This window comes from Hippocampus comes, unplaced genomic scaffold (assembly GCF_001891065.2).
Source record: "Hippocampus comes isolate QL1 unplaced genomic scaffold, H_comes_QL1_v1.1 scaffold381, whole genome shotgun sequence".
In the NCBI taxonomy this organism is placed as follows: domain Eukaryota; kingdom Metazoa; phylum Chordata; class Actinopteri; order Syngnathiformes; family Syngnathidae; genus Hippocampus; species Hippocampus comes.
In genome coordinates this window covers 179,587-207,508 of record NW_017805016.1, presented here as the reverse complement: position 1 = coordinate 207,508, position 27,922 = coordinate 179,587, and the positions used below count along the sequence as shown (strand labels likewise).

Below are 27,922 nucleotides of genomic sequence, written 5' to 3'. Positions count from 1 at the left end.
GCTGCATGTCAAACTGCTGCACCGCTGCATTGCTGCCATCTGCTGGTGAGAAAGAAAAGCGCAGAAGCACAATCAACAGTATTGTGGGCCAAAAGTCACGAAAAGAACATTCGCACCATTTTAATGTTTCGTAGGCTTTAATCAAAACGCTGAAAATGGAACACATTGATTCAATCGGCGTTTATGGACCAGTATTGCATTTCTGAAACACTAATTACCAAAAGTGTAGGCGTATATACACAGCGGTTATTGCAATAAATATCTTTGTAGTTTTGTAGCTAAAAATGTACAACTAAATCTAACAATACTAGTCTGCCCAGTTGCAATAAAGAAACATTTGTCGCTAAGTTTAGGCTTCTTGGCTTGACATGATGAATTTACACTTCAAGCTTTTATTTGATGTGGTTTCCCGTGTTTGGAAAATCTGTGCAAAATCTGCAGCATTTTTGATGACAGTTATAACAAAACATCCGCTCGTTTTGTTTGCGAAAGCAATCAAGCGCTCGTGGCTCTTGTGAATAAACGCAGATGTGATTTCATTCGGGACAGCTCGCAAAGGGAAGGCAAAATAAATATTTGAACAAAGGAAACATGTCATGTGACCAGGCGCCTGCTGCTTCCAAGAAATATTTCCATATCAAACGCCGCGGCCGTTCCAAAACGGCTCCCCAACGGGAGCCTTCAATCGGATTTGGTAAATTTAAATAAGCGTGAATATTTAATATAGTGTTGAACACACGGTGGTGTCATCATGATCCCCTCTCACATTAAGTTAGCTGCTTGTGTGACGGAAGCTTGGAGGGCGGGGCTAACAACAGGAAATGAGGAGGGAGCAATTCGTTCGAACTGGTGGTGGTGGTTGGTTATATTAAATCAACGAACAATGTGAACTTCGCCCTAGACGAGCAGTTGTGTAATTTGTACCGGTCATACATTGCAATAGGTACATTAAAATTCAGATTTTTTTTTGATGAAGTGTGAAATGATTCCAAACTTGAGACATTCGCTGTCTTTTAGGCACTTTTGCCTCCTGGCTTGCATTTATTGCTCAACAGTGACAGGCCATGTGGAAAAATACGATATGGTATGATACAGCGATCTGGAGGAAAAAAAAATCCACAAAGGAGTGACGCCATAAAAAAGTGAACACATCGCCTGGGATGATTGTATGTGTGCGGGTGTGAGTCGCCGACTGCATTTCCTCCACAATTGTCCAATCCAGTCGCGTTTGGCCATGTTGCTCGTTGCTAGGGCGATGTCATACAGTCTCCCTTTTTTTGACAGAAGGAGAGGTGAGAACGGGCGCGAGGGGATCCTTAAAAAGTGTCTTTAAATAAATGTCTATCCGTTTACATGTGGCTTTTGACGGTTGGCTCTGGAACGCTTTCCCCAACGATAAACGGGAGTTCACTGTATTAAATAGAGCGCTGCTGAAAGTTGGTGGTGCACATGGCACGCCCCCGCCTCATTCATACACACAAACACGGGAAGCAGCCAGGAACACGGCAAACGCACACAAAGGCCACGTTCCTACATTGTTATGAAAGTTTTTGTCTTCATTCTTAACTGATCAAAACATTTTTCTTGCTCAGACAAAAGCGGATAGACGATACGCTGCCTCAAGAGGAGATGAAAAAAAACATTTTGGCACTTGCGTACAGAAGAGCACACGAGGAATTAAACAGTACACAAATGACTAGAAATTCCCTTAAAAACTGGGTGTGATGTCAACCGGATGTCTAAAAAAATTGGATCACAGCAGCCATCAGATACATAGGAAAGTACAAGAAGCCCCCTACTGTCTGATAGGAGTACTGCAATGATATCAGCGCTTTCTGATGAATGCGTGCAATGATCTTCAGGTCCATGATTTTCTTCAAACTACATTCTCTGGGATTGAAAATTTGAGGATTTCTCCTAGACTGAGCGTCCATTCAGTAAAGCCAAAAGCACATGACGGAGGAAGTTGCCAAAAAGTGAGCCACTCCCGCTCATATCAGCACTGTGGAATGCTGGGAAAACGATGCAATACTCCCACAGTTTTTGTGCTTGGCATACATTGACAACACAGAGGCTGTGTGGGGGCGCAGAGGGGGTACGGATTGTCAATCCCAACCTGTGAGAATGTAAAGAAGTCCAATGCCTTAAAGTGCCACAAAACCAGGACGGAACGTCCTTCTTTGGTCTCATCACGGGTCTTGTTCTCTATGGAGAACTGAGCTTTCTTGTCCTGACTTTGCCTGTTTCTGCAATGAAAAATAAAGTGGGACAGAATCAAAGTCAACATCTTGGATGCTCAAATCCAGCGGTGGGAAGTCACAAAAATACAATAACAAATAACAATACTTTGTTAATGTGACTTTTATGAGTGCCTATTTTTTTAATGAGATCCAATATCTGTAGTTGTTCTTAAGCATGAGAGAGATTTACTATTTCTGCCTCTACTCAAATTCAAAATCGTTTTACCCCTGAGTCTGGAAGAGCCTGCTCGACTGCCCCCTCTTATGGTCACTTGCAGGCTGGCGGACGCAATGAAGCCATCTTGTTGTCGACTCAGATTTTTCACCAGCCTGACAGGGAAGTGGGGAGGAAAAGGATGACAAATATGTACATACATACTGTTGGATGTGGTGATTTAGGATGACCTCTCTCTCTCTCTCTCTCTTACTCACACACATGCACACACCCATACAAATGATTCTTTTTTGGCCATGTGCAGGGCTGAAAGTCTTTCCTATAAACTACTGAAATGCTTTCATGCACTAATTTGCATGTGTCGCTTGACGAACAAAAATGGAGTAAATTCAACACACCATTTATTTTTTAGTGTATGTTTGCCTCGCTGATGGTGACAGGACGCCATACTCACCAGCGGCCTTTGCTGTCTTCGCACATCAACTGGATGACATCACCGCATTTGATGAGTACGCTGTCCGGTCCGTTTTGAAGGCAGTCCGCCAAGGCCCGATATCTGCCTCGAGACTGGCGGGCGCAAACAGATTCCATCAGTGTTGAGCCATTAACATTCAAGAGATATATCACTTTTCAATCCTTAAGATTGCTCAAAATAACACAGGTGAACTGACCAACATTATCGATTTATGAAAAAATATTACATTGATCAAACGGACATACGATGTTTCGGCCCAACGCACTGCATTGCTGAAGAGTAGTGATGATCCATTGCAAGTGACCCTTTAAGGCTTTTGGATTCAAGGTAAGACATCGTCACTACTCCTTGTTTGGTGGTGACTATAACCTGAATTAATGAGACATTTCTGACATTGGCTCCTAACCTGAATGGCAGCAGTTGGACTTGATCGTTGATGACATTTCACCTTTAATCCAAAAGGCTTCTTCAATTCTGAATTGTATGTATTGAGTCCGCCTATTTATCTCACCTACCAGAGACAAACACCAACGGTCATTTTTGGTGTAACATTCTAAAGCACAGGTGTCAAAGCCAAGGCCCGGGGGCCAGATCCGGCCCGACACGTCATTTTATGTGGCCCGCGGGAGCAAATCATGTGTGTCAACTTTCATGATCCTTGCTGAAATCTGTACCGAAATGTCAAATTGTCCCGGGCAAGAAATAATGTTGAGATTTTACATCGGCCCTCCAAGGGAAGCCGTAACTCCGAAGTGGGTCGCGACAAAAAATGAGTTTGACGCCCCTGTTCTCAAGGGTCGAGAAATGTTTTACTTTTTCACACGGGAAGTGGAAAAAACCCACGCGGTCATATCAAACCAAACCAAAGTGGACTGCTTGTAATGCAGCGTCTCACCAGTTTCACCAGCTGCATGTCCGGTTGGTGGAAAGCGTCTCGGCCGCTGCCCGTCTCGTCCAGACCTTCGCAGATGTTCACCGAGTCATGATGAGCTCCTGGCCAACCTACACAAACTTTCTCTTGAGTGATGAACAATGGTGGTACATTGATTTTTTTATTTTTTTTCAGGGATCTGTACTTTTTGTTTTGCCACCTCTGATATAGAACGAATCAAAATATTTAACATAAGGAATAGCGCGGCGTATACTGGAGATAAGCCACTGTTGTGGCATCGTGGAGACAAAATTATATTTTCTTGATTGCGTTGCATGCCATGTACGGAGAATGAGATTTACGCACTCCTGCGGTTGAGCTGGCGTTTGGGGGCACGCCGCTGGCCGTCCGGGCTGCTCTTCACCGACTCGGTGTCCTCCGAGCTCACCGACGCCCTCTGTTGCTTACTGGTAGCAATGACACAGAAGAGACATTGTGTTATTTGTTTGGGAAATGGAAGTCAAGCTGGCCCAAATGGAACTACCGCCGTACAGCTGCCTGCGTATGTATATGAGCATCCGGACAGCCAGACGGCATGATGGGCGACATGAAGCAGCCATGTGCAAGCTTCTCTATTGACAGAGGATGGACTGTGTTTGTGTGTTTAGCCAGCATGAGAGAAGCTTGTGACAAGATCCAAGTTCAGAAAAAAAAAAAAAAAGACATCCCTCCCTTGTTTTAGTTTCGGGGAGCAGATAACAAGCACCATAAAATGTTGTGATGACAAATTAAGGAGAATGCACGGGGCTCCACCTCAGCCCTGTTCAGGCGGACAACATTAGAGGACACAACATTAGGTACACCTGCACAATGATGACAACTTCATTTGTTAGGATTGTCAGTGTCGTATTAATTTATTCATCTATTTTCTATAGCGCTTTTGCCCATGAGTCGCGGTGAGCTGGAGTCGATCCCATCCGACTTTGAAAGAAGTCAGCTGTCCATAGATGTGAATGTGAGTGATTGGTTGGTGACCAGTCACTTACACATATCATCAATAGTCAGCTGGGATGGGATCCAGCGGACTTGAAATCCCAATGAGGACAAGTTGCATAGAAAATGGATGGATGGATCGATTGCATGCGTAGTACCTAAGGTTGTCTTCACCCAGAACGGCTCGGTGAACAGAGTCCACGATTCCCGTTTGCTTTTTTGCATGCAAAACGCGTTCCGTGTGATGGGCAAAGTCACGGCCACTATGCAAACACGTGGGCTAAGTTTACCACTGAGCTTCTACGGCAGGTCAGTGGCACTGGGGGCGTAGGCGGGGCCGTTGCCGGGGGCTTCGGGTACAGGGGCTTTGGGAGCGCAGGCACATAAACGCGTCGGATGTTGCCGAGACCAAGCGCAGCCCCGGCAGACAGCCCCTTGGAGCCCCTCTGGACGGCCGCATGGCTCTGCAGTGAGGGGGTGGGTGTTTGGGGTGGGGATGGGGGAGCAACCACACACAGTTGGACACAGTGGCTGCTGCGCCCACGCAAAGCCTTGGACTCCGTCTATGTGATGATGTCACTCTGATCCAAGCTGTATCGACAGTGCCAACATAAAACTAGGCAGCTTGTAACACTCGACAGGTGACCAGATGTGTTTTGTATGCGGAATATTTGAAGCACAATAGACCTTTTCACCATGATGTCACTCAGATGGCACCATTCGTGAACCAACCCATGAGTAGGATGAAAAGATGATGTTACACGGTGGCCATAATTCAGACCTAGTTAGCATAATCAAGAGGGAGTGCTAGCAGTCAATGAGCTAGCCGCTAGCTCATTGACTGCTAGCCACTAGTCACTTTTCTGTTGCTCAGATTCTTTCACGGACACTTTTTGACAGTGAAATGGGTGGGTCGCAAAAGAGTGGACGTTAGCTTAGCAAACAGGCTCGCCATTGTTTTGCTAAATTACTCAAAGAGAACCCAAACAAACCTTTCACAAAGACCTACCTGTGAGAAAATGTCAAACCCAATGATGGAAGCTGCAATGATGCCACCCAGTGGGCTTGCAAGCTTCTCTAAACAAATATTTATCACATCTACGCCGAAATACTCTGGGATTTAGTGTTTAATTGGGGCCCAACCCCAAACTTGACAGGTTTTTGCCATCAATTTCAGTACAAGTCAGTGGAAGTCACTTTTGACCACACTGAAGTATCCTGGCGCCTATTGTTCAAAAACATTGTGAAAATGTCCAAAATAATTCAAAAAAGGGGGCACTGACCTTTCACAAGGTGGTGGAGAAAGATGCATGTGCTCTACTGGTTGTCCATTTTGATGAACCTCATCTGGAAGGAGAACATACAACGGGGTATCAGCTGACTCTTTCCCAGTGGTGGGAGTAAGTCACAACTAAGTCTCAAGTCTGAACCTTCAAGTTTCAAACAAGTCCAAAGTTACTGTGGCAAATTATCCAGCAAGAAGATTTCCCTCTCAATTTTAAGCAAGTTGAGTCAAGTCATTACTTGTGTGGAATTAAAACAACCGCATCACTTTGCGTTTAATACTATACGTCTGTTTGTCTTAATGCTAACAGGATAACAAAGCATCAGTATTGCATTATTAAAACCCTTTTAGCAATGGCCATTTGAACACAAGTGGGGGGGGGGCAACACATGAAGAGATAAAAGAGAATATTTTCTTGATCCTCTGCGAAGAACAATTGCTATTTCTGCAGCTTACTAAGCCACTTGTGAAACTTCTCTCATCTGCCCCCAGGTGGCCAATGTGCACAAACACAAGAACGGGCAATAAAAGAGACGAACAACTAACCGCACTCACACTCACACCTAGGGAAAATTTAGAGTGTTCAATCAGCCTGCCATGCATGTTTTTGGAACGTGGGAGGAAACCAGAGTACCTGGAGAAAACTCACACAGGCACGGGGAGAACATGCAAACTCCACACAGAAAGGCCAGAGCCGGGGATGAGTGCTATTGTTCTTAATAAAAACATATGGCATATTTTTTTAAGTTTGTTTTTTTGGAGGGTTGAAATGGACCGATGGGACGTGGTCACGGAATGAATAAGACTCGTATCTAATAGCACCACTGTCTCTGCACTATAACATTCACAATCACATAGTTTTAATGATTCTAAACCAGACTTTATAATATTAAATGACAATTAATCTATTCCACCGCTGACCTCGCAATAACTTCTGCTGGTTGGTCAAGATTCGGCGCAGCTCGCTGAGCCAGGACATCTTCACCACCACGCTGGGAGCCTGAAATACAGTACAACAGAGTCAGGCGTACGTTGCTCTGGGACCTGTTTGCAGTTGAGTGACCATTCACTTCTTTTACCGACTCCGTACCTGGACCACGTATACCTCCTCCCTGCCACTGTACCAGATTTCAAACTTCCTGGGGTCTCCTTTGACGTTCTCTGTGATCCCCACAGCAGTCATCTGCCAAGACAGACAGACACACACACACACACACACACACACACACACACACACACACCACAGGTCTGACTTTCATCAAACTTGTGACATCTATCATAATAATTAAACAAAACTCAACGGATCACCACATCCCAAAAGTAGAAAAAAAGAGATCGGTCAGATGATGACAACACTTTTAATAGCCCTCTAGCAGATGATATAAGATTGTTCTATAAATAGGGACAGGATATTATTAAAAACACATTCACAGTCCAATCAGCGCAAGTGAAAATGCCGAATAATTACGCTCAGTTTTGACTGTCACTGTCAGAGAGGTGTTCATAGAAAAAAATAAAACGTTTCTTATTGCGATGATTTTTTTGGCGGTTGGTGAGACATTTTCCCAAGGACCCTCCTCATAATGTTGACGGTAGTTAGAGCTAAACATAATTGACATATTTACCCCTAAGTGTAATAGGAATCAAAAAGTTGGCTGTGTTTCCATGAAAAAAATTGCAATGTCATGAGAATAAAGTTGTATTTTTTTTCAAGATAAACTCCTAATCTTTACTCAAACAAAGACGTATTTTGTCGCAGTGAAAAAAATCAATATTGCACGAATAAAGTCTTTTTTCCCCTTTTTTCCCAATTGCCTTAGTGTTAGCTTAACCCCAAAATTTTAGGGAAAAGGCCGTATGTGAAGCGGATGGACGGCTGCGAGTGAAAGGCCAACCTTGATGCAGTGCTTGAAGCCGTACGAGGGCGTCTTATCGCAGCTGTCCCCGTGCTCTTCCCGCTTCTTGCAGAAGAGCAACACACTCTCGTAGAGGAAAAGGTGGCGCTGCATGGGTTTGAAGCGGGCCAACTCCTTCATGCGTGTGGGCACTTTCTTGTGGCTGATCCACACACTGAAAGAGCCCTGCATCAATACGCGGCCCAGCTCGCAAATGTCCCCCTGAGATAGCGCAAGGGAGATGCTTAGTGATATTGAAAACAGTAGGTACAAAAAAAACACAAAAGCCAGATTTGCAGGACTCGCCTCATATCCTGTGATGGCAATCTGATGCATGGAGTCGTTGACGGATTTGAGCAGGTCCAGCATGGCTAATAGCGCCCCCTGCAGCTCAGATGATCCCTCGCAGTCGGTGCTGTGTTTCAGCAGCTCCTAGGAGCACACGCATCAACATTTAAAGGACAATCATTTGTGACTGATTTTTTAAATTATGTTTTAATCTAAACTGAGCAATATTGAAAGATACTTCTGGTATGTCCGATATGTGTGGCCACACTTTTCTGTGCCACAGAAATGCGATGTGAATTTGTTTCTATTTTCATGGCGTCGTGATTTGTAATGTGAATTTGCGCCCCCTTGTGGAGACATTCTCAGGAGTCTTGAAAACTTCGTGAGAAACGCTGAAGTGAGAGGTTATCTATGGCAAGTATTAAACGACCATTGCAACTTGTGATGTTCTCTTTTTTTCCGGTTCAAATGAATTGACATTACATCAAAGTAAGTGAGCAATTTGGAAGTGGACTGAAAAGTTGAACAGAAAACCTACACGATTTGCATTTGAATTTTTCTGTTTAACTGTTTTTTGATATTATTCCTCTATTGACCCACCTTGAGCAGTAGTTGATACTTGGTGAGGCGTTGGACTGGTTTCAGCAGGTAAGAGTCCAGGCCTAGTTTGTGGCCCAGCTTCTTCTGACACTCCTGAAGAAATATTTGACATTTTGTGAGTTAAACAGGCAAGTCGTGACTGGGGACATATTCATGCGCGCAGATTATTACTACCTGAAAGAAGGCGCAATCTGAGAACTGCCGCCACAGAGCGTCGGAACGCGGCTTATTCTGACAGTAGCATTCATACATTTGGAAGTTCTCCTTCTGCCGACACATGAATGCTCAACATTTTTTGGGGGGGGGGGGAGACAAAAAAAACGTTTGCAAATAATAACTCAGCCATATTTTATAAGAAGTTGCTTCTCACCCTGGCAAGAAAGCAAAGTCCCACACCTTCGGGAGTGTCCAGGCATCCCTCAAGGTCCTGGAGAAACAAGCTAGGTTGCACCCCCACCCCACAAAAAGGTTAGGGACAAACAATGAGACACATAATTTGAGTTCATACACGAAAAGAACAAAAATATTCTCTCTCTCTCTCTTGGTTGGTCTTCATATGTGGCTGCTGCCATGTAGGGCTTGCCTGCTATGAAAGTTGTAGATGTCGGGCATGTTTCCGAAGAGGACGCCTCTCTTTGCGTGCAGGACAGGCGGCAGGAGAGCAGCCAGATGTGGGTTTTCCATCTCTGCTTTGTAGCCCTGCAACGGCATCACAGTCAGTCGGCCTGACGACCTCATCGCGTGTGTTGAGGAGGAGGAAGAGGAGGAGGAGGTTTGCTCTCACAAGAAGGACCGACAGCAGCTCTTCCACGTAGATCCTCTCCGTCTCAATGAGCTCCCGCATCACGTGACTGTGACGCGCACACACACACACAAAGACACACTCCTCAATTTATGAGTTTGTTTGCGATGGACATCGTTGATCGGCACCAAGACGCTGGCACAAAAACTCAAGATTCAGGTCTGTTTTTCCAGCAAATGAAATTGCAAAAGCCAAACGGTGATGTTCACCGGATATAACAAAATTCTGTCCATTAAAATAAACCCGCCACAAACCTCGTGAGGAAACTAAAAATAAAAAGCTCTGTGGGTCCAGAACGATACTTTTTTGTCTCAACCTGTTTTAGAGCGAATCAAAGACTCGAACATCAAGAGACGGACAGATGGACGCGTCCTCACTCACCGCTTGAGGACATCTGGGCTGTCTTCACCTTCCACGCCATACGACACACAGCTGCGGCTCTCCTGGTAGTCGTGAATGACCTCAATCTGGACAAATATATGAATTTTAATTCATGTTTACACCCCCCCTAAAAAAAAAAACAAAAAAACAGAAGAGTGGATAACTGTCTTACTTTGCGAGCATTGGGACCTTTTCGGGACGCTCTCTTTCCGGGCAAAGGGAGATCAAACGTGAACTTCAAAGCCTCAGCTGTAACAAGCAAATCAGACTGTCAGCGGATTGAAATATGGCAGCTTTTGGCCCATGTGCAGCGTCATATTAGTTTCTGCTAGGGTAATATTTAGGCTAGTAAGCTCGTTTGGACTGTTGATGAGCTTCATGTGAAGGTGATGTGTTTGTGCTGAAGATGGAATTTGATTACTGAACACAGTTATTTACTATATGTAACATGGGTTCATGATTGTGGACATGCATTGTGTTGGTGCTTTATGACCGTCCTCTGTTTTATCTTGTGGCATCTATATGCACTTATAAGCTCCTTTGGACCTGGCGGTAGCGTTTGATTATTCACTAATTTTGTCGCTGTTTGTCGGGGACTGAGACCGGGCCGCGTTGCAAATAGTGAAAATTCACTCTAGTACATGAAAAGCCATCAACGCATTGAAGCTACAAAGTTACTCTGACATAAAATGACCCCCATGAAACATTAACCAAGTATGCTCATGAACAAGAAATAATTGAACCAAAAAAAATATATATAATAATAATGAAATAAATAAAATAAAATAACATAAGGTTGTCAAAAGGCAATGAATGGCAATAGTTTCCTATGCATTTTTCTCCTCCAAAACATAACCACCTATAGTACATATGTATGCATGAAATAAAAGTGAATTAAAATATTTTCATATTAAAATCGTGTCACAATGTAATAAAATCATGTTGATTTTCAATATAAAAAAAATACATACAATTCATATTTACTAATTAATTGTCTTTGATGAATTATATCAAAGTTTTGTAGTACAAATAATTGTTTGGGTGACTTTTGAAAGGGAATGTTTTTCTTCAAGAAATTTAGACCGTACCATGCTTGGGGGAGAATATTGGCGATTTGGAGCGAGGTGGGTTCTCAGCACGGGGGGCCACCAGCTGGACCGGTCGGACGTGTTTGTCGGCCAGCTTCCTCAGACCAGCTTGTCGGTTCTGGATCATCTGTTGCACCGCTGTGTGCTTCTCAAACGTTTTTTCTATCTTCCCCTGACCGATGAAAATAAAGATGTACAAGTGCCCGTTCAGACTCTTGATTCTCTAGCACTTAAAACTAAATGTGCCGGACCTGTAGATGAGGGGTGATGACAGCTTCATACTCCAGAGCCAGAACTTCAGGGCCAGATGTCATTATGGACGGCGAGCCCTCCAGGAAGCTCTCGATGGCCTTCAAAGCAGTCTGCGCCCCTTCCTTGGACTGGAACTTCTCCACAAGTTGATTGGCCAACATATAGGCTGCTTCATCACACCAGGTCTGGGCCTAAAGTGGGTCAGGATACGGCTAAACTCAGGTCATCGGTCGTTTCAGACGGGATGCAGACAAATTATTCAGGAGTAAGCCAAATTTTATGAGCAAAAGATTATCGGTACTCTCATATTTATCTGCACAAGCAAAGATGCCTGTAGTTCAATTTCAAATGCTTTGTGTTTAAAAAAAAAAAAAGACATGATACAGTACCGATTCACCTCGTGTACTAAGATTAGAAAATGAACAATATTACATCCATCCATCCATCTTCGACCACATCCAGGTCGCGAGGGCAGCAGCTTTAGCAGGGAAGCCCAGATGTCCCTCTCCCCAGCCACTTCTTCCAGTTCTTCCCGGGGATCACAGGCCAGCTTGGAGACATAGTCTCTCCAGCGAGTCCTGGGTTGTCCCCGGGGCCTCCTGCCGGTGGGACATGCCCAGAACACCTCATCAGGGAGGTATCCAGGAGGCATCCTCATGCCCGAGCCACCTCATCTGGCTCCTCTCAACGTGGAGGAGAAGCGGCTCAACTTTGAGCCTCTCCCGGATGACCGAGCTTCTCACCTTATCTCTAAGGGAGAGCCTGGACACTCTGGGGATAAAACCCATCTCAGCTACTTGTATCCGGGATCTTGTTTGTCGGACACAACCCATAGCTCGTGACCATAGGTGAGGGTTGGAACATAGATCGACCGGTAAATTGAGAGCTTTGTCTTTTGGCTCAGCTCCTTCTTTACCACGACAGACCGATACAAAGTCCGCATCACAGCAGACGCTGCGCCGATCCGCCGGTCCATCTCCCATTCCTTCCTGCCCTCGCTCGTGAACAAGACCCCAAGATACTTAAACTCCTCCACTTTAAGATCTCCTTCCCGACCCGGAGAGGGCATTCCGCCCTTTTCCGAATGAGGACCATTGTTTCAGATTTGGAGGTACTGATTTTCATCCCAACCGCTTCACACTCGGCTGCGAAATGCTCCAGTGAGATTTGGAGAGCCCTGCCAGAAGAAGCCAACAGTACCACATCATCTGCAAAAAGCAGAGATGCAATACCGAGGCCACCAAACCGGACCCCCTCAACGCCTCGGTTGCGTCTAGAAATTTACAAAAGTAAGTAAGGAAATAAAATGGCAGTTCATTCATGGATCTACCTGGTCCAGAGACAGGAGGAGCTGCTGCGCTTGCAAGAGACGACAGCGTTTGTTGCCCAGAGCAGCGTCGAGGCTATCGCAGTGATGCCGCAGCTCGTTGCAGCGTTGCATGATGAGGGCCGTGGCGTAGTGGTGACCCGCTGACAGCTGGTGCCCGTGAAGAACAACCATCTGGGCGCGTGACATCACTTCCTGTCGGCCCAAAAAGCAGCACGCGGCAACTCGAAACTGATCTCCAGCCCGGTTGCCGGTCCATCTCAGGGCACATATCGGGGCACGCGTGACAAACCTGAGCAAGAGTTTCCAAAGTGTCCAGCTGTTGGAGAGCCTGCTCTGCTTGAGCCAGAGTGTTTACCGTCGTGGACAGCTCACTCTGCTGAGACGTCACACGAGACAGGCATGACTCCATCTGAAATGTCATCAACACAAAGTCAATAGGGAGAAATGAACGTTTGAAGACGTTTGAAGTCACAATTGGGATTGGTAGCGGGTGAGGAGATCTACTGGGTATGACAGACATTTTTTTTACTATTAAATGAGATTATACAATAATCCCACATATTTGTTTTGAATTATTTATTTAGTTTACTTTTTTTTTTTATGGGCGGGAAATAGGATTAGAACTTCAATCTAAACATTCAACAACTTCAATAAAAAATATGACTTTCTGGAATATATGGAATTTTTTTTTTACTCTGGAAAAAAGAAAATAAATTATCAAAAAAAATCAGAACTTCTTCTCAAAATATGAAGACTTTAATCTCATGAAGTTTCAACTCTAAAAAGTAATATATGACTTCATTATAGTTAATATATAATTTTAATTTAAAAAAAGAGCATTTTACCTTGAACATGCGTCATTTATTTCTTGAAATATAAACAACCAAAACTTTTTTCAGGGAATTTTGCATCATTTGATCTCAAAAATATAAAACTTTATTCTCATAATATTGTGAACTTAATCTATAAAATACAATTTACATGTTAAAAAAAACTTTTTTCCCCCTGGAAAATATACAACTTGAATCTGGAAAAAAAGGCTTTCCATCTAGAAATATTTCCTATTGTTTTCTTGAAATACCATGTATGACATTTTTTCTTACGGATACGACATTATTCTGGTAAGTGTTTTCTTTGGATGGTGAAATAGCAAAATGATGTTTACCTCTTGAAAGCTTTGCTCGTATGTGAGTAGCTGCAGGTACTGATCCAATTTCTGAATGTGCTTCTCAAAGTAGCCATCGAAGGCCAACTCCATGTCTCGGAGTTGGGTCAGGAGCCTGCGAAAAAGCAAGAATAAAAAACAAATGTGGTCATTTACAAGTGATGCACTCCAGCATCTCATTGATCTCTGACCGTTGAACCGTCTCCCAGTCCAGATGGACATCCCAGTGAGGGTCGTCGTTGTCCCTGGTAGTGGTGGTGCTGGTGGTGGTGGTGGTAGTGGTCTCCAGGCTTGCGAGAAGATGTCGTCCCTCTCTTGACAAAGATCGAATGGCCTCCTGCCATGGGAGAGAGCATTTAACACAACGTCATGAGCTACAATAACATTTGTAAGAAGAAATTGGTTGTTGCATAATTGGAGGGAAATTTAGGCAACATTTTTGAACAATAGAACATTCATTTCCAGTTTGTTTGTTTTGTCAGAAAAAGCAGGTAAGAAACATCATAAATTTGATTCCTCCAGCTCAACTATTCATGGCATACTTTTTGTTTTGGTTTTTTTTGCCCTATCTTATTTGGCTATTTGTCTGGCACAACTTTGTTGCAGATGCCCAGACATCTGAAAAACATATATTTCAAAAATATTTCTGAATAAGTCCTTTTGAATTAAGTACACTTACATGTGAAGCGAGTTAAAAAAAAAAAAAAAGAATTTAATTTTAGTATTAACAGCATTGCAGTGTGGTTGACCAGACTGATCTCATGAGATGGACATGGGAACTGCAGCTACAACTTTTCTATGCAGTTGTTGCAAAAAAAATAAAATAAAATAATAAATAAATAAATAAATACATAAAAAATCCTTGAAATGCAAAACATATCCATGCATGCTTGCATATAGTTCACTGTGCTTATCCTGCTAACTTTGCATGTTTTTTTAGACTAATTTAATGAGGTTTATCGTCATTTACCCTCCAAATCCAAAATTTGACGTGGTGCCCCTAGAGGCGAGGGGGAGTAACGCAGGCATTGCCCCCCAGTCGCTATTTTTGGTCTACACTCTTATGAATGACCTCCCACCCCCATTCTGGCTACAATGCAATTTCTGCTGAGTCATGTAGTCTTCAATTGTATCTATTTTTTTAACTGCAATGACTGAAAACAATATGCTGTAAAAATGGAAACAAAACGTGTACCTTGAGCTTCTTGTATTTCTCATTGTGAGACTCCAGGAGACTCTGGATAGCGTCGCACTCACTCGGCATGGCCGTCTCGGCCAGTTCAGTGCCGAAGGCCTGCAGCAAGTGTGCCACGTCCTTCACTGTGACGGCAAAACTTTCAATGGCCTGCAACAGAAACAGAGTGGCAAGAAAATATACAATATACAATGGAACTTCCTTACTCATACGTACATCTACAACCTCCGTGAAATGTTAATAAATTTGTTCCAACATTTTTCATCTTCATTCCAGAGCATGTTTTGGCTGCGCAGCTTCCTTCCAATCGTTTGTGTGTGTTATTTTTCTTGTCGGGCCCAGGACCGAAACTCACCACCCGCTCGCTACTGCTGTATTTTAAAATATAAATACAGTGTGCCTGGTGTGCCTAATGTCGATGTACAGTCCACTACGATACGGTACCGTTCGTAAAACAATCCAGTCGCTGTGACAGTAGTCCAGTGTGCCTCCGAACTCTGACGTCAGCTGGTTTTCATTGATGTACTTCAGCAGATCTGTGACGGAGCTCAGCATCACCACCTGAATGGTCACACCCGATATGCAGAGATTATATTTAAGCCGAGTGACCAAATAAAATCAAAGCATAATTAATAATAATAATGAGTTGAGGTTTTTCCCGTCTCTTAGTTGAAGTGCGGTGAACCGACAGTGTATCTTTTACTCTTTGGCACCCTTACAATAATAAAAATAATGAAATAATAATAATAATGCTAATTGAACAATAGCAAATAGATGAGGTTGCCTTACGGGCATTTTGAGCATGAAGTCCTCCTGGCTGAAGCGAAAGCCAATGTCAGTGACGGTGCGGTGGAAGAAGCTGGTGGGTCGAAGCACCAGGACCAGATGGAGGTTCCCGGGAAAGGAGGCCTGCGAATCCACAATGAAAAAACACAAGAAAAAAATTCCAAGGGGGAGTTCTTCAAATAATTTCCCAAATAACACCACCATTTCAAAACAGTAGTACATGATAAATATGATCTGTGAAAAAAATCAGCTGTCTCTGGCTCAATTTTGTACCTCTTATTTGATATACGGTACAACAAACATCCAGTCAAGTGATATGACTTGATAGTGTAAAAGTACTGAACTTTTACATTTGTCCAATTTGTTTGCACAATGCGAAGGATGAAAACAATCTTAAAAATTAAATTTTTATATCCCGCAAATTGAATCCCGTGAGTGCCGTGCGGGGTGGGGGGATATGATGGTGGGCGAGGGGGCAACCATCCCTTGTATCCACCAAAGACTTTGACTCTGGATTTCAAAAGTACAACAACTTAATGGTAACACACAGTCGGAAAACTCGTATGGATGTTTTAGTCAATATAATCTTTTAAACAACTTTGTAACACAACAGATGTGGACAGAGCAAGTAGGAATACACGCAGGCATATATTCTTTATCCTCTGCGATAAACGGCAAATATTATTTCGGCCTATTTGCAGCAATCGTCCTCTGTGATTCGTTATCAGAGCTACAGTTGTGCTCATAAGTTCGCGTATGCAGAGGAGTAAGTAAATTTATGAGCACGACTGTATGTATACGATGTCTGGAAATATCATACTGCCCCCTGGTGGTCATGGCATGCACACCAAAAAGAGCATCCCAGTGAATTTATCAGAATACACAAACTATCCTAGCCATCTTCGGGCAGCAGGCGGGGGACACCCTGAACCGGTTGCCAGCCAATCGCAGGGTACATCAAGACAAACAACCATCCGCGCTCACACTCACACCTAGGGACATTTTGGAGTGTTCAATCAGCCTGTCATGCATGTTCTTGGAATGTGGGAGGAAACCGGAATACCCGGACAAAACCCACACAGGCACGGGGAGAACATGCAAACTCCAAATAGGGAGGTCGAAGCTGGAATTGAACCCACTGCACTGTGAGGTCGACACACTAACCACTGTACGACCGAGCCGCCCGGCATGTATCATTCTTTACATTTATTTACTGTATGTTTTTATTAAGTGGAATAATGCAGACTAGAGTGCAAACCCTTCGTTTAAATGCTAACCGATACTTATCATGAGTGCAGTGTTCTCTTTTCCAATTGCTGTCTGACTCGTTCGGATGTGACGTAATGTTGACATTGATTTGTCCTGACGTGACCTCCCCATCGTCAACCAAGTGACATCAAGCACGCATGCAAGTTAGCGACCACGCATGACACACTCTGCCCACTTCGCTCTCCCTTTCCTTCTACTCGGAGCTTCTTGCATGACTAAGCAAAAGTGCGCAGCACACACACTCACACGCACAGCGTTCCACTCATTGCCGCATTCCCACCCTCAAACTTCACCCAAACTCCTGCAGCGAGAGGGTGGAAAAAAAAGCCATCCAATGAGTCATTACCGGGCTGGTCCGGATCTTTGCGATTCCTCTCCGGCAACATGTCTCAGCCATGTTGTAACAGTGGGACATCGGCTTGAATTATTTTACAGCTCCATACGGACGTGGCAAATAGCAGCATCAGCGGCAGCCTCACTCACACGAGGAGGAAGGAAGGATGCAGGCAAACACTGTCTGCCTCATCATCTTCATCTTCATCCTCTCTGCAGAGCCTCGCGTCATCACACTTTTTTTCGGGGGGGGGGGTGGTTTTGCAGAAACAGCTCTCAGAGTGATGCAGCTGTGCAGTTTGTACGCCACTGCAAACTCGCAACAATATCCACTGTTCAATGAATACCTCGTAAAACAACTTCACATATTTGACCGCTGTCGAGCCTTGCCAGCATCTTTTCCCTGTCCTCTCTGGTCCTAGTCATTCTGTTTGTTGTGCTATTTCCTCACGGGGTGTACTATTTCCCTCCTACTACGTCATCGGCGAACAAATTAAATGCTGGAAGTGGCCACAATTTTTGTGTCACACGGGGTGGAGGGGGGGGGGGCACATAGGACGACACACCTTGCTAACCAAACGCATGACAAAAAGACTAGTTTAGATATGGGAAAAGGTATTTGCAGATCTGCAAAACAAGTGCTCAACATAAGTAAGATTCACTATCCTAACCCAACCACAGAGGGATTGTATCAAACCAAAAAAAAAAAAAAAAAACACACAGTGATTTGTCTTGCCAATGCGAAAGGCTCCTGTGCATAAAAATGTCCATTCAGGGATAGCATAAAACAGTTGAAAAAGAAACCAACATTAAATTCAAGAACAAATTTTTTCTGCATTTTTTTTCTCACAAAAATCAACTCACACAAAATTGTAATATTATTCAGGTACTATGTTTCTCCTGCATACGATACCATGCCACATCATTTTCAACCGCTTATCCGGGATCAGGTCGCTGAGTCAGCAATATTAGCAGGGAAGTCCACACTTCCCTCCCCCAGCCGCATATTCCGACTCTTCTGGAGGGATCCCAAGATATATCGCATCAGCCCTGATCACAAGCTGCAATTGCAGACCACTCATCGCTAACAACTGATGCAGGTCACGCTAAAGTGAAACTGAGAGGATACTTCAGGGTGCAGTGTACCCAAACACACTAATATATAATATTAATAACACGCACACAGATACACTTTTTTTTTCTTTCATTTCGCCCTGCACCACTCGCGATCGACTTGGGATGAATCTGCGGGCTACCGTTCGATCGCGATCGACTGGTTGGGCACCGCTGCCTTTTCGGGGGGGGGGTGGTTTTGCAGAAACAGCTCTCAGAGTGATGCAGCTGTGCAGTTTGTACGCCACTGCAAACTCGCAACAATATCCACTGTTCAATGAATACCTCGTAAAACAACTTCACATATTTGACCGCTGTCGAGCCTTGCCAGCATCTTTTCCCTGTCCTCTCTGGTCCTAGTCATTCTGTTTGTTGTGCTATTTCCTCACGGGGTGTACTATTTCCCTCCTACTACGTCATCGGCGAACAAATTAAATGCTGGAAGTGGCCACAATTTTTGTGTCACACGGGGTGGAGGGGGGGGGGCACATAGGACGACACACCTTGCTAACCAAACGCATGACAAAAAGACTAGTTTAGATATGGGAAAAGGTATTTGCAGATCTGCAAAACAAGTGCTCAACATAAGTAAGATTCACTATCCTAACCCAACCACAGAGGGATTGTATCAAACCAAAAAAAAAAAAAAAAACACACAGTGATTTGTCTTGCCAATGCGAAAGGCTCCTGTGCATAAAAATGTCCATTCAGGGATAGCATAAAACAGTTGAAAAAGAAACCAACATTAAATTCAAGAACAAATTTTTTCTGCATTTTTTTTCTCACAAAAATCAACTCACACAAAATTGTAATATTATTCAGGTACTATGTTTCTCCTGCATACGATACCATGCCACATCATTTTCAACCGCTTATCCGGGATCAGGTCGCTGAGTCAGCAATATTAGCAGGGAAGTCCACACTTCCCTCCCCCAGCCGCATATTCCGACTCTTCTGGAGGGATCCCAAGATATATCGCATCAGCCCTGATCACAAGCTGCAATTGCAGACCACTCATCGCTAACAACTGATGCAGGTCACGCTAAAGTGAAACTGAGAGGATACTTCAGGGTGCAGTGTACCCAAACACACTAATATATAATATTAATAACACGCACACAGATACACTTTTTTTTTCTTTCATTTCGCCCTGCACCACTCGCGATCGACTTGGGATGAATCTGCGGGCTACCGTTCGATCGCGATCGACTGGTTGGGCACCGCTGCCACACACCAATACTAATCAGCCGTGCAGGACAGGTAAAAAAAAAAAAAAAATCGCCATCAAAAGAAACATAAAACATGCAAACTCACTGCTATTCTGGCCAATGCAGTTTTGATAGAAGCCCACGTGTCCAGTCTGCGGTCTAAAATGATGATGAACTTCACACCCGGTTGCCTTGTCCTGTGGGGAAGTCGCGTCATTATTTTGTTGAACCACATTTTGTTGATGTTTGATTGTCAGACATGAGGGAAAGCGTTCTCCTCTATAAGGGAACCCCCAGAAAATTTGACAGCACTTTTCTGTCGATTTGTCAGGAGACTGCAGTACCATGTGAAAATTCCCTGGACTGCTGCAAGTGCTGGCATCAGCATTACATCTGAAACAAGTGCCTGTCCGATGAGGCCATGCTGAGGCTGTGCTCAGAATGTCAACTGAACACATTTGGCGCACTGCAGCGAATTGGGGAAGTCACAGACATAAAACGAGCACACACAGAAAACGTGTGGGTTTAATATCATTTCCGTGATCAATTTTGATATCTGGCGAAGCAAATGATGCGTATATTATTACAAATAATATATTGTTGTTCATCTGTCGTCATAACGGAGATGTACAGTGACGGGCAGAACAATTAAATGGTCTTCCACTAGAGGGCAGATGGTACAATTAACCAGTGTGTATCCACCCGGTGCCATTCATACAGTCATAGTGAGTCAGTCAGTTTGTGAGTACATTGAGACATGAATTTAATATACATTCTTTTTGTGACTTTTGCGTGTGCTGACATGCAGTGAAATTGATTGAATGTGATGCGATGCCTTTTCTTGATCATGATTGAGAAGCGGTGTTCTGTTTGCTGAACAAACTGATAACATTCAGAATTTTTATTGTCTGAGCACATCACACCTAATTCGTGGCCAAAGGCATTCTTGATTCGATATAGAGAAATTATAATAACTTGAGAATGCAGTATCTGTCGAAATTGCATGCGGATGCTGAAGAGTTGACACTGAACGAAAAAGCATCCGCAATAGTTAGAAGGCGTGACGTGAGGTGTCATGAATGAGATCAAGTTTGAAGTTCAGAAGGTGTAAACATGTCAGTATCATTGACACAATTATTATTATTATTTTTTTTTACTTCATGAGATGTCTGGAGCTTCGTGAGAGAGAGAGAGACAGAGAGAGAGAGGGAGAAAGACGCAATGACGCACCGAGGGATGAGCGTGAGGTAAGTGAAGACTTTGGCCAAGGCCTCCTCCGGTATGTCCTTAAAGGCCGAGCTTTCCGGGAGCGTGATGATGATGCTGGAGTCTTCTCCACGGCCACCTGAGGCGGACAAACATACAGTATGTGCACTTCGCCGTGAGGTCACTTCACATGCGGGTAGCCATTACGATCAGAATAAGACCTTACCTGACAAGTATGCAACCTGTTTCTCGATATAGCCGCCGACCTCCTTCATGCTCACGGGAACCGCCACCTCTGCAGGAGAATAGAAAAGTCTCAAACACGGTCTACCTCATTACTTGGAGGTGGGAAACGATTTACAACACTGTGAGACGCCTTTGTTCCGAAGACGTCACAATGACGAGAGGTATGGCTTATAAAATGTGTTTTATGTTCACTGTAACGTCATTATTCTGCTGGCGTTTGTCCTGTTTCTTGACAATTTCCACGAATGAGATCACAGGGAAGGAAAAAAATCTATAAATGAACAAATAGTGAAACAAACCTATAAGAAACTAGAAACGTTGATTATATACCGTAAATTGATCATTTACACCATTAACTTCAACTAATGAAAGGATGGGCAAGATGGAAAGAAACAACAAAATGGTAAATGACATACGACATTTAAAAAAGTACCAATACAAAAATGCTCAGTTGTTTACTAATAATTGTCATTCTTTGTATCTTAATGTGTACATTTTTTTCCCACAGAGAAATTTTTCTCTTCAAAATGTACTTTAAATATGCATTTCATTTATTTTTACCATTTTTAATGAAATAAAAATAAATGTCATGATAATAAAATAAAAGATAAAAACAAAATCAATAATTGCTTGGAGTTCCACACAGCATGAGACTGGAGCCCTTATTTTTGTGTCTTATTTGCTTTGATTGTGTTTATCTCGTTAGTGTTTCACTGGCTCATTTTATTTTTGACTGTTACTTTTTTTTAAATGACATGTTCAATTTTTTTATATTCACTTTTCACAGCTTTTTTGGATTCAAATGTGGTTGTATTTAACCCTTCCATGCACCCTGTAGCCTGATAACATGATAAGCTGTCCACACACTAAATAATAGGTGTACTCTAAGTTTTCTATCCTCTTTTTCAGGAGTATTTGAAAACATTACATCACTTAGAAGGCTGGATTACTGGCTAACATGGCCAAAATAAACCTTTATCTCCTACATCCGAAAGCAAATCATAAATCAAAACAAACTCACTTGCTAAAAGTGACGTGTTGTGTGACTAATGCGATAGCCGAGAGGATGGTGCTTGATCCCTCCAGAGTATTTGCTCATGTTCAATGGAGCGACATTAAAAATGAATTTGAGCAGAACGCCGGAAAACGCAAGGTGGTGGAAAAAGCTGAGAGAAGGTGAATGAAAGAGCGAGCGAACCGGGCGCGCGTTTGGCCGCACGCAGCAAAGGTCGTAATGGGGTGTGTCGGGCTTCTGTGGGAGCGTGTAATGATCTTGGCTGCTACCTGCTGAATATTTGATGCACTCGTGTGTGTGTGTGTGTGTGTGTGTGTGTGTGTGTGTGTGTGTGTGTGTGTGTGTGTTTGTAACTGAGAGCGACTGAGCCCGAGCCAGGATGAAGTTACCTGGAATAACTTGACATTTACACTCGGTGCCGCACTTCAGGAACATGAGAGAGAATTGAAGATGCTTTCACAGTACATTTCCACTAAAGTCGACACCGGGGGTGACGAGAAACGCCACGGCCAGTCGAGTGGAAGTCTGCCGTCAGGACAATGAATACATCGATATTATTCCAAATCAATATGAATCGGTGAAGAAATGTGGGAGGGGCAGGTTAAGCAGGAAAATGTCGGCATTCATTTGGGAATGTTTACTTTGAACATGTGGAATAATGAAAAATGTGTGAATTTGAAAACAGTCCCCCCACCCCAAAAAAAAAAAAAAAAAAAAATTGAATGTTTTGAATTGGTTGTAATGGGGAAGAAGGAGTTCAATATGAAAACATGCTCTTCCTTTGGTAATTTTATTGTGAAAATGTGGGAATTTGGAAAATGTGAAAAAGATGTCCGAAATGACATATAAACATTTGGAATGTTCAACTGTTTATAATGGTTGAGAAACGTGGAGGAGGAGGGAGTCAAATGTCATTTCAGAATTTTATTGTGAAAATCGAGAATTTGGGGAAACGGCACAATACTCTGAATGAGCCAAACAATTCAAAGGTGAAATTGTGTACATGGTCAAGTAACGTGGAAGAAATATGTCAAATGTCAAAAGTGTGAATCTGAAAAATCTGAAAAAAAAAGTGGCAATTATTGGAACGCGGAAATGAGATCCAAAATGTTCCCAATGAAACAAAAACTTTTGAGTTGAAATGGTTTGAATGAGTCGAGAAATGTGGAAGAAGGGGTATAAAATATAAAAAATCTGGTTATTTGGGAATTTTACTCAGTGTGAATTACAGGAAGGCATTAATAAGTTCAGAATCACATGCTGTGTGCTTTTCAGCATTCATACAATCACAAGAATAATGTTCCAGGATTGGTGGTGCAAGAGTTTTGCAGTTTTTACAGCAGCCTGACGTCAGCCAAACAGCATGACCCGGATAATCAATCACGCACCCACATTCCATACTTTTGGTGGGTCTATTGCGTCGGCATCCCTCTGAGCTTTGTCCCAATCTTTCGGGTTTTTGTAGAGGTGGGAACCAAATAATCCCGGGGAGGAATGTTGGCGAAAACAAGGTTGAGTTGTCGCCCGCTACAAATCCGAGCAAATCCCTCAAGTCTGGCAAAGTAATCTGACATGTTGGCACTTAGCCGCGTTGACCAAATTCGAACAAAACCACCAAACAATTCAGATTTTTATGCGACGATTACAGATTCATGCTCTGACATTGAAGAATAATCTGTGAACATTTGTGAAAATCTAACCAAGAGAAATACAAGGAGCGTTACTCTTTGAACTTTGACCTCAGCCACGACGGTCATACTTGTGTGTGATTTTGTCAAGACCCCCTCCAAATTTGAACGTGTTTAATCCCCCTCGTGAACGTGCAAACGTGTTCGTGATTAAGAGCGAGTGACAACCCAGTGCTGTGGCACTTTCTGGGTCAAGGGAACAAGCGTTGCGTGCCAACAGGAAAACATTAGCCGCATTAAGCAAAATGGGGAATGAGAAAAAGTTAAGCGGACTTTTGTGTCAGTATGGGCACGGTATGAAAAATAAACAAAGGAAGAAGGGTTTCACAACATTGTTTTTTTTGTTTGTTTGTTTTTGCAGAAGATAATAAATATATGTCTCTGAGTGGTATGTTGTGTGTCTACATGTGTTGCTCCACAGTTTGTGTTCAAATATGTTTTGCTTGAAGGGTCATAACACGTCTACATAGATGCTATTTGTTGACCCATTTATGGCGTTTCCCATTCTGTGTGAGTTTAAAGATAGCAGCGCACACAAACGCAGTGGTTTTTGTATAAATGTAGTAGAGTGAGGATGGCACATTGATGACGTTTTAAAGCCACGCTGGTCAATTTTAAGGTGTCTTGTTCAATAAATGTGAACGCTAACAGCACAGTATTTTCAGAAAATATTTTTGTGTATTAGATTTTAATAAATTACCTTTTTAGAGCGATTGCAGACTTCATGCACATTTGCAAATAAATACAGTATTGCAATGTTTATTGTGTTTGACATTTCAATGGCAGATGAATATATTAGATATTAATATATAAGATATTGAAGGCCTTAATTTTGGAAAATCACATTCAAAATGGTAAGAATGCATGAACTCTGCACGGTTTTATTTTTTTTTATCAAAATTGAAATAGTGACATGAATGAATTTAAATGAGGAGGGGAAAATATACTTCACTTTAGCATCACTAAATGATGCAACGTGATCTCCCGTCTGGAGAGGCCTAAAAAAAAAAAAAAAAAAAAAAATGATGCTTTAAAAAGGGATTATCTCCATGACAACAGTGCCACTACGGATTAACCCATCAGCATTGACTTCTGTGTCATACAAACCATCCAGATTTGTGTTTTTTATTATTATTATTATTGTTATTATTATTATTACCCATCCATCCATTTTCTGATCCGCTTATCCTCACAAGGGTCGTGGGGTGTGCTGGAGCCAATCCCAGCTGTCTTCGCGCAGTAGGCCGGGTACAGCCTGAAATGGTTGGATGTTTTTGGAATGTGGGAGGAAACCAGAGCACCCGGAGAAAACCCACACAGGCACGGGGAGAACATACAAACACCACACAGGGAGGCTGGAGCCAGAATCGAACGCTGCACCTCTGCACCGTGAGGTGGACGGGCTGACCAGTCGACCACGGCCGCCCCTATTATTGTTATTATTGTTCTTTTTTTTTTTTTTTTTTTAAATCTTGATAACACAAGCTTGGATTGCAATTTTTGGGATGGAAGATTGTCATTTAGATATTACTGTGGATTGTTTTCCCCCCGGTGGTCTCAATTTACACACACACACACACACACACACACACACACACACACACACACACACACACACACACACACACACGTAAAAGGCAAAGGACCATTAATTAAACAATGAGATGAGCTTGCCAAGGTAATCCTATTAGCTTGGGTGGGGGTGGGGGGGGGGGGGAGAGTCTGCACGAAACTCAAACTTCAGGGTTCAGTGCAGCCTTCCTTTGGTGAGCAACTAAATTGCATCAATAAAATATTGGAAAAAATATATATACACGCTTGCACTGTTTTAAGACAGAGCAAGTTTATTTAACGTGTACACTGACAGGTTTCAGATCTATGGCACGCACTCTCGAAACATTTTCAGTGTTTACAGCATTTTTGCTCGACTATAAACTGAGTGATCACTTTAGTTACATAAACAGCACAGTCCCAACAAGCACCGCGTGTTAGACGACTACACGCTTGAGTGGAAAAGGAGCATTCTTATGTTTATAAAGGCACATTTTTCAAATTGCTGTGGCCAGCGGGTATGCTCTGCAAGGCAAATTATTTGAAAGGAAAATTAGGAAACCATCTGTGACAGTTTCAAACCGGTTACCTAATCCCTTTGAACGCCAGACGAGTGGAACATGAATAATACCGAGCAAAACATCCACGGTTATGATGTAATTAAGAAAACAAATACATACCAGTCCGTATTTTATTTTTTCCCCACTGAATACTTCCTCAACTTGAATAAGATTGTTTTTTTACTTTTATTCACATCATATTACATATTTTAAAGTAACAGTATTATTACTTGAGTACAATTTGCAGGCACGCCGCTTCCATTTAACATGAGATGGAAGCTGACTGATCATTCTGTAAAGGGAATGTAGGAAACTAAGAAACAATGAAACAGTAACAAACTGCAAGTAATAAACTTTAGCTATAAGAGAATAAAAATATAACCAAGCAACTGTAACTGAGTAACTTTCATGAAAACACTGTATCTGAGTAATTAAAACGTAAGAAAAGTAAGTAAAAAAAAGTTCGGACAAGACTACTCGGACCTCGAAACATGATTTTCATTTAATCAGAGGCACTTTAAATGGTGGCATGGGGTGCGACTTTCACAATGAGTGACTAAGTACATAACTAAGTAACTAAAGCAAAATTAAAAAAAAAAAAACAAATAAAAAAGGCAAAGAAGCCACCTTGGCTTTTTCTCCTCATGCTTATGACTGATCTCTTATAGAGCATTTTTAAAATCAATTTTCTTGCGCTCTACATTCTTTTATTTCGTTAATTTGTTTTTCAATGTTTACTTTTTAATTAAGGAAAGCACACTGATTTCACCTTATGTATAAAATGCGCTATATAAAGCGGCCTGGCCTTAATAGAACATCTGAACTTGATTTGAAGGAACTCAGTGGCACTTCACATGGTGGTAGGTGTGTGCTAACCCCCTTTTGAAATGAGTTTAACTGTGACTGGTCAACTATGAACACAGCCGCATCTCCAGTTTGAGGGTGTGAGCACTTGTGCAACCACATTTCAGTACTTTTTACTTCCCCTCTCTGAAAGATGTAAAAAAAAAATAATAATAATAATAAAGGTGGAAAAACTTTTGAAATTATCTGAGTGTCTTGTTTTTTTTTTTTAATTATTGAAAGCCCGGCATTTGAACAGGGGGTGTGTAGACTTTTGCAAACCCCCAGCATGATTTCCTGGCACCCGTGGCGTTTGCGTTGCCTGTACTTACGCTGCAGCGTGCTCTCCAGCTGGGATCGGGCCTGCAGGAGGCAGCCGTAGCCCTCCATCTCCTCCTGAGACTCGGTCATCGACTCCTCCTGCATTGAGGCCGGGCCCATTCCCCCACGAAACCGGATGGCAGATGGGTCGAGTAATCCAGAGCCTTTCACATCCTCGCCCTCCGTTCTACATACACGGCTGTCGCGTGTAAGTGAGCATCCCCCCGCCGAGCTTCATTCAGGCTGCCGGAACTTGCTGACCTTGAGTTGCATGAAAGCAAACATTCAGTCAGCTGTTTGGTCACTCACAACAAACATGATTCCTTCCGGCCGACCACTGCTGCCTGTTGTGCTGCTGCCCCTCCTCCAGCTTCCCTCCCTCCCGCTCTCTCTCTCTCTCTCCCTCTCTCTTTGGGCTTGAGTGCGTCAGCTCTGCACTAAAAAGTCCTGACAGGGAGCCAACTCCTCACTGTAATTCATGCTCCCGTGTTTTATGGGTTTGGCTCCGAAAGCAATACAGTGGGCAGGATTGTTTGGCTGTGAGTGATCTTGTAGTCGCAGACATGAAGCAGCTGTGAAAGAGAGAGCTTTTGTGAGAGAGCATGACAAGTCCCAACACACCCTTAGCCAGCAACTTGGTGCACAACAATCACATTCAAAGGAGAACAACCGTGTCGTTGTGAGCATAGCGGCCCACATGGAGTCTTTTCTTAGATCAAGTCGAGGGCCGCGAGGCCGACGACATGAT

General features: G+C 43.0%; 1 protein-coding gene across 3 annotated transcripts; it reads right to left on the bottom strand.

The window, feature by feature from the left end:
* Nucleotides 1-124: 124 nt before the first annotated feature.
* On the bottom strand, nt 125-27,540 carry mcf2a (MCF.2 cell line derived transforming sequence a). 3 transcript variants are annotated; one of them, XM_019863309.1, is made up of 30 exons: nt 27,186-27,536; nt 21,177-21,245; nt 20,975-21,089; nt 19,851-19,941; nt 15,825-15,944; nt 15,480-15,596; nt 15,036-15,185; nt 14,032-14,177; nt 13,841-13,955; nt 12,965-13,084; nt 12,676-12,867; nt 11,345-11,536; nt 11,094-11,265; nt 10,178-10,254; nt 10,006-10,091; nt 9,607-9,673; nt 9,406-9,521; nt 9,193-9,262; nt 8,997-9,089; nt 8,823-8,915; nt 8,241-8,366; nt 7,935-8,156; nt 7,130-7,222; nt 6,961-7,039; nt 6,038-6,101; nt 4,128-4,228; nt 3,786-3,892; nt 2,870-2,982; nt 2,467-2,570; nt 125-2,246 (listed from the first exon to the last, which is right to left on the bottom strand). In XM_019863309.1, exons 1-30 carry the CDS (start codon nt 27,292-27,294, stop codon nt 2,206-2,208), a joined length of 3,360 nt encoding a protein of 1,119 aa, XP_019718868.1. In that variant the 5' UTR covers nt 27,295-27,536; the 3' UTR covers nt 125-2,205. The 3 variants fall into 3 exon arrangements, with proteins under 3 accessions (XP_019718868.1, XP_019718870.1, XP_019718869.1); XM_019863311.1 differs by lacking the exons at nt 19,851-19,941; nt 20,975-21,089; nt 21,177-21,245; nt 27,186-27,536 and adding an exon at nt 17,437-17,611; XM_019863310.1 differs by lacking the exons at nt 125-2,246; nt 2,467-2,570; nt 2,870-2,982; nt 3,786-3,892 and adding an exon at nt 5,045-5,218 and having other exon boundaries at nt 4,144-4,228; nt 27,186-27,540.
* Between the last annotated feature and the right edge of the window lie 382 nt (nt 27,541-27,922).

Coding starts and splice junctions, on each gene's coding strand:
- mcf2a (XM_019863309.1), bottom strand. CDS start 27,294: ATGGGCCCGGCCTCAATGCAGGAGGAGTCGATGACCGAGTCTCAGGAG. Junction 14,178..15,035: donor AGAAATACAAGAAGCTCAAG/GTACACGTTTTG, acceptor CTCCCATGGCAG/GAGGCCATTCGATCTTTGTC. Junction 9,090..9,192: donor GACTTTGCTTTCTTGCCAGG/GTGAGAAGCAAC, acceptor ATGTGTCGGCAG/AAGGAGAACTTCCAAATGTA.